Source organism: Sprattus sprattus (assembly GCF_963457725.1).
Source record: "Sprattus sprattus genome assembly, chromosome: 9".
In the NCBI taxonomy this organism is placed as follows: domain Eukaryota; kingdom Metazoa; phylum Chordata; class Actinopteri; order Clupeiformes; family Clupeidae; genus Sprattus; species Sprattus sprattus.
In genome coordinates, this window is record NC_137928.1 from 7,033,933 (window position 1) to 7,041,432 (window position 7,500).

General features: G+C 49.7%; 1 protein-coding gene across 1 annotated transcript in view; it reads right to left on the reverse strand.

Annotated features, from left to right (window-relative positions):
- Window positions 1-4,147: 4,147 nt before the first annotated feature.
- The window catches only part of rhoub (ras homolog family member Ub), an 8,695-nt gene continuing 5,342 nt past the window's right edge, over window positions 4,148-7,500 (reverse strand). The window contains exon 3 of the mRNA XM_080844647.1: window positions 4,148-6,990. Coding sequence (XP_080700773.1) covers window positions 6,535-6,990 — 456 coding nt within the window. The 3' untranslated portion in view covers window positions 4,148-6,534. The remainder of the gene's footprint in view (window positions 6,991-7,500) is intronic.

A 7,500-nucleotide genomic window follows, 5' to 3' on the forward strand; every position in this document is an offset into this window, starting at 1 on the left:
ACACACACACACACACACACATACACATACAGGGACCTCAGAGTAATCATACACACTTACTCACACACACACACACACACACATACACACACGCACAGGGACTTCAGAGTAATCATACACACTCACACACACATACACTTACACACAGGGACCTCAGAGTAACAAACACACAGAGCCCCGACATAATCACACGTACACACATACACAAACTCTCACAAACACATAGAGTCACACACACACGCACACACACTCACACACACACAGACTAGGCCTCTCCTGACCCATTCCATGTCATTACAGCTGAGAGCTGCACCGGCTGCAGTGCTGAGGCTAAACTAGGCCGTCAAACCCCAGCAGGACTTACAGTGACCTCACTGGCCTGCTCTCACACACACACAGACACACAGACACACACACACACACACACACACACACACACACACACACACACACACACACACACACACACACACACACACACACACACACACACACACAAACCCCAGCAGGACTTACAGTGAACTCACTGCTCTGCTCTGACCCCATCCACACACACCTCATAGTGCTCAGAATGTGTGTAATTACACATAGTAAATATACATATATGTTTTAATAATCTATATACAATATAATATATATCATATAATAATATAATGATATGTGTAAGAATATATAATATAGTGCACATGTTATGTGAATCTGATCCGGCTCCAGTCTCGCACCAGATCCAGTCCAGACTCACACCAGATCTAGCCCAGACTCACACCAGATCCAGTCCAGTCTAGCATCAAATCCGGCTCTGAGTCACCAGCTCTCCTTCTGACCCTGTCCCCTTCTGCCAGTGATTACGGAGGGTTCTGAGAAATCCCACACCAGTCCCTTAAGTCAGCGGAGAACAATTACACAACAGCCTTTTATGTCCTCAGTAAGAGTCCTGGAGGGGAATACCACTTTCCCTGAAGTTGTATAACAAGAGAGAGAGAGAGGGGGGGAGAGCGGGAGAGGGAGAGGGAGAGGGAGAGAGAGGGGGGGAGGAAGAGAGGGAGAGGGAGAAAGGTAGAGAGAGAGGGGGAGAGAAAGGTAGAAGGGGAGAGAGGGGTAGAAAGAGGGAGAAGTAGAGAGAGAGAGAGGGGGGAGAGCGGGAGAGGGAAGAGAGGAGAGACCAGCCTTGAACCCAGTGATCTCATAAGCGGTTCCTAACACATGCTATGGGACGTGTGCAGTGTGTGTGTGTCTGTAGTATAACTGCCAGTTACCCTGGATAGAAGTCTGGGCTAAACGAACACATGTACATTCAGTTGAAGTGTCAGAGCCAGAACAGGGCCAGATGTGGGCCAGAAGAGAGCCAGATGTGGGCCGGAAGAGAGCCAGATGTGGGCCGGAAGAGAGCCAGATGTGGGCCAGAAGAGAGCCAGGTGTGGGCCAGAAGAGAGCCAGGTGTGGGCCAGAAGAGAGCCAGGTGTGGGCCAGAAGAGAGCCAGGTGTGGGCCAGAAGAGAGCCAGGTGTGGGCCAGAAGAGAGCCAGGTGTGGGCCAGAACAGAGCCAGGTGTGGGCCAGAAGAGAGCCAGATGAGGGCTAGATGAGGGCTAGATGTGGGCCAGAACAGAGCCAGATGAGGGCTAGATGAGGGCTAGATGTGGGCCAGATGAGGGCCAGAAGAGAGCCAGATGAGGGCTAGATGAGGGCTAGATGAGGGCTAGATGTGGGCCAGATGAGGGCCAGAAGAGAGCCAGATGAGGGCTAGATGAGGGCTAGATGAGGGCTAGATGAGGGCTAGATGAGAGCCAGATGTGGGCCAGAAGAGAGCCAGATGTGGGCCAGAAGAGAGCCAGATGTGGGCCAGAAGAGAGCCAGATGTGGGCCAGAAGAGAGCCAGATGTGGGCCGTGGTCTCGTCAGGAGGGTTGGCTCTTTGAGATCAGCGTCATCCCAGAATGCCTTACTTAACCTACATAGGCCTTTGTGTCTGCTGGAGCGAGGCGGCCGCTGGGCTGAATGGCTCTTGTGTAACCGCGGCGCTGAGGCGGACTCTGACTGGGTCACGGACTTGACCTCTTGACCTCCCTTAGGTAACGGGGATTGTGGGAGACTGGGAAGGGGTGCCTGTGGACCACACAGCTGCTCAGGCTTTTACGCCTCGTCGCGCAATGCGGAGCCAACTCGGGGAGCGGCTGCTCGGGTCTGTTGCCGTCGGCAGGGCTCGGCCTTGGGAGAGAAAGTGATTATTATGGGATTGGCTGGAGCCTGCAGAGGCTCTTGGAAAGTGCTTATCCGAGTGAGACAAAACACAAGGCTCCAGGCTCCAGTCGAAACTGCCGCTGTGGCATAAACTGCTGGCCTCCACAGACACACACACACACCAAAACACAGACACACACGCACACACACATGCACACACACACTTCACAGGGTGCCCCCTCCTAATACATACAGGTTCACCCATTCCAGGAAGCCTTCTCAACACACTCACACACACACATACTGACACATGCTCCCATCACAGGCTGCGCCCCCCTCCCCCCCCCCCCCCCCCCAACACATCACACTTCACCTAACACAGGATGCCCTGTCCAACCAGCTATGCACACACACACACACACCCACCCACACACACACACACACACACACACACACACACACACACACACACACACACACACCCTTTACCTATCAAAGGTTTAACCAGATCACTCCTCACCACTGTCAGCACTCCCTTCCCCCACTCCTGTCTTCAATCCCACTCTCCTCCTTCTCCTTCTCCTTCTCCTTCTCCTCCTCCTCCTCCTCCTCCTCCTCCAGCCATCCAGACACACCATAACACCCTAACTCTCCCCTCTGTAACCACAGGACCAGACAGCTATCATTACCACGTGCAGGACACACCATGTGTGGCTACGGAGCCAGCCAGCTCTGATTACAGTGAGGAGAGTCCGGTTGGAGGCAGCCCTTACCTGGCTCTGTGTTTGTCTGCACACACACACACACACACACACACACACACACACACACACACACACACACACACACACACACACACTCACACTCACACTCACTCTCACACTCTCACACACTCACACACTCACACACTCACACACACACACACACACACACACTCACACACACACACTCACACACAGTCTAGGTTTAACACACACACACACACCAGTCAGGGTTTAACACACACACGCAGAGGGGCTTAGAAAGGCTCATAAAGTACTCAAGTGTGTGTCCTAAAGTTTCCATAACAGCCTCTTAAAACCAGTATGAGGTAATGGGTTCTGGATAGACTCTTTACGTACTAATACATATATCACACTTATTTACCATACGCTGTGCAATGTGTTACGCACTAATACATATATCACACATATGTACCCTACGCTGTGCAATGCATTACGCACTAATACATACATCACACATATGTACCCTTCGCTGTGCAATGTGTTACGTACTAAGACATATATCACACATATGTACCCTACGCTGTGCAATGCATTACGCACTAATACATACATCACACATATGTACCCTTCGCTGTGCAATGTGTTACGTACTAAGACATATATCACACATATGTACCCTACGCTGTGCAATGTGTTACGCACTAATACATATATCACACATATGTACCTTACGCTGTGCAATGTGTTACGCACTAATACATATATCACACATATGTACCTTACGCTGTGCAATGTGTTACGCACTAATACATATATCACACATATGTACCCTACGCTGTGCAATGTGTTATGCACTAATACATACATCACACATATGTACCCTGCGTTGTGCAATGTGTTACGTACTAATACATACATCACACATATGTACCCTACGCTGTGCAATGTGTTACGCACTAATACATACATCACACATATGTACCCTGCGTTGTGCAATGTGTTACGCACTAATACATACATCACACATATGTACTCTACGCTGTGCAATGCATTAAGTACTAATACATATATCACACATATATAACCTGCGCTGTGCAATGTGTTGTAGGATGTGTTGCACTGTGTTATAATGTTATAAAATGTTAATAAGGTTCATTTCCATTCATATCCAATAAAAGGCGGGAGAGCAGTTCTTTTTATATTTCACATTTTATTTTTCAGTTGCTGTTTGCATGATCATCAGCACACCACAAGTGCAGGCAGCAACACACAAACCCTTCAGACGCACACACACACACTCCACCAAACTGTGTGAGTGTGTGTGTGCAAGAGGGTGAGCGCAACAGGATAGACAAGAGTGCCTAATATAGCGTTATATAAATGTACAAATCTACAGAGTTACCCTGAACGAGACATGAGGTACAAACAGACACACATACACACACACACACACACACACTCACACACACTCACACACACACGTGTTCAGTTTGGCTCACATACACGTCTGAGAAGACGTTTGCTGTGTGGACGGAGTTCATGCGGTTCTGTCTTGTGGCTGATGTCCAGGTGTCTGGGGATGTAGTCGAGCTTCTGAATAATGAGAAGCAAATTGTGGGGAGGGCAAACGGCTCCCATCCAGAGGAGTACTGGGGGGGGGGGGGGGGGGACTGGGAGGGGGGCAATACTCTGGCTCTTTCCCAGGGAGCCACTTAGACCCAAAGAAAAAGATAAAATAAAAACTAACCAAAAACTCAAAGAGAAAAACATTCACACACTGTAAACCAATCAGAAAACTGTGCAGTATGTATGCGCTTTTTTGATCTTAATGAAATAAATATTCACACCGTACCTTTGGCTTTCTATATGCTGTCTTTTGCACATTGTACTCAGGGGTTGAGGTTGGTGTAAAAACAAAAACTGAGAGTGTTTGGGTTAAGTGTGATAGCACTCACCAGAGTATTTGAGACCATGTGTAACACACACACACACACACACACACACACACACACACACACACACACACACACACACACACACACACACACACACACACCCTGACCCTGTCAAACACTCCAGCCTCACGTGATCAGAACCTTGAGGGTTATGACTTGGATCTTCCAAAAGCCATTTCCTGCACAAATTATCTTTTTTTTTGTTTAAGCCAACACAGATGTTTGACTGAGTCATTACAACCTTTATTACATTTCAGAATCCCATTTGGTTCCAATAGAACTCTCTTTAGTTCTCTATAGCCTCAGAGGAACACCAAAATGGTTCCAAACTAAATCCTGCTAGAACTCTCTGGTACTCAGCCCCGGAGGAAGACAAGAGTGGATTCTCACAGACAGACAGACACACACACACAGACAAAAAACAGCCGAGAGAGAGAGAGAAAGAAAGAGAAAGAGAAAGAGAAAGAGAGAGAGAGGGAGAGGGAGAGAGAGAGAAGGAGAGAGAGAAGGAGAGAGAGGGAGAGGGAGAGGGAGAGAAGGAGAGAGAGGGAGAGGGAGAGGGAGAGGGAGAGAGTGCGATGAGTCAGGGGCTGTTTTGGAAGCAGCCCAGGAGCTGGCTAGGAGGGTGGCTGGGGTCATCATCAGAAACAGCTGCAGCAATCCAAACACACACACACACACACACACACACTCACTCAAGAGGGAAGAGAATGGATGCGGCTTTCTGACCTCAAGTTTCTAAAGGAAACTTGACAAGAGGATGAAATCACCCCGTTTGGATACTGGTACACACACACACACACACACACACACACACGCATGAAATCATCCATAATGCTTTGGCCAGTGTGGGGTCTTGTCTGGAGGGAAGTTATAAACAGCACAGCTCTTCTGGATGTCAGTCAGGACGACTAGGAACTTAGATCATGAGAATCTGTGGTCTTTGACAGACACCCACCCTCACACACACACACACACACACACACACACACACACACACACACACATACAGACATACAGGACATTTAAAGATTGATAAATACAAAAAAAAAATGAAATTTGTTGGGAGGGGAATATAAGAGACCAAAGAGAGTTATGTCACTTTCAAAAGTCAATGATACACACATTAAACCAACACTCTCTCCCCCATCAAACTGATTGACGGGGGCCTGAATGGTGCTTTGCATGAAGTGTAATGGGTGTCCAGTATGTGTGACGCACTGATTCAGAGTCAGTCTAGTGAGGTCAGAGGTCACAGAGATGAGAAGAAGAGGAGGTGCGGGGAGAAGAGGAGGTGAGGAAGAGGTGCGGAGGAGGTGCGGGCCGAGGGTGAAGCTGAAGCTGGGTCTGGGTCATTAAGTCTACTGTGTCCGTTCTCCATGGCCCAGTTTCCTGTTTCCTGTCCTTATGACCAGGTCCATCAGAGATCACATGGCGTTGTCTCTCACCATACTGTTCCCTCGGTGGCCCTTAACAAACAGTTCCTCAAAGTTCTCTGTAGAAAAGGTTCTCTCCCCAAAAACATACACAGAAGTTCTGAAATCTCATCAGCAAAGTTTCTTCTGAAAGGAGGCTCAAGTCTTTCTCCCCACCTTCATCCATCTCTCTCTCTCTTTCTCTCTCTCTCTCTCACTCTCTTTCTCTCCTTCCACCTCTCCGCTCCTCCCTCCATCCTGCTACTGTATGCAGACGTACTTCTTCCACCAGGCCTTGGAGAGCGTCTTCATCTTGTCGGCCGTGCTGCGCACCTTCCTCTCCCTCCTGGCGCGGCGCTCGGCGTGGCGCAGTCCCGCCGCGATGGCGCCGTCGAACACCTCCTTCAGGTTCTTCTGGGTCAGCGACGAGCACTCCATGTAGGCCACGGCGCCCGCCTTGCTGGCCAGCGCCCGGGCCTCGTGCTCGCTCACGGGCCGCTCGCGGCGCCGCGCCAGCTCGATGAGCACCTTGACGTCCTGGCGCAGGTCGCTCTGCGTGCCCACCAGGATGAGCGGCACGCGCGGGCACCGGCGGCTGATCTCCGGCAGCCACTTCTCCCACACGTTCTGGAAGGAGGCCGGGCTCACCACGCTGAAGCAGAGCAGGAGCATGTCCGTGCGCGCGTAGCAGAAGTGACGGAGCTTATCGAACTCCTCCTGCAGGTGGAGAAAAGGGAGGAGAGAGAGAGGGAGGGAGAGAGAGAGAGGGGATTATTCAATGGAACATTAGCCTTTAAAAAAAGGTCAGCAATCAGTGCCTGAAAACTCAGTTTTCCAAAATATTCTATCTGTTATACTTGCATAACTACTGGCCAACTCATAAGCACAACTTCTTGATGGTTGTATAAGTACTGTTCTTTAGTTCAGCTTCAGTGTTGTGCGCTAATATACTTCAGCTCTCCTCTGCATGACCTCATCAGGCGGGAGCTTATTGGGTCTGCAGTGTGCCTTTCCCTCCGGCGATTATAATTGTTTGGATTAGTCCAGAGGTGAGTGACCTGGTAGAACGCTGGTGTGGCAGAACCGCTTCATTACATTTCACTACATTTCCAGGACTTCATTTACAGTCTGGCCGCTAACCGAAGCTAGCACGCTAACCGAAGCTAGCACGCTAACCGAAGCTAGCACGCTAACCGGAGCTAGCACGCTAACCGGAGCTAGCACGCT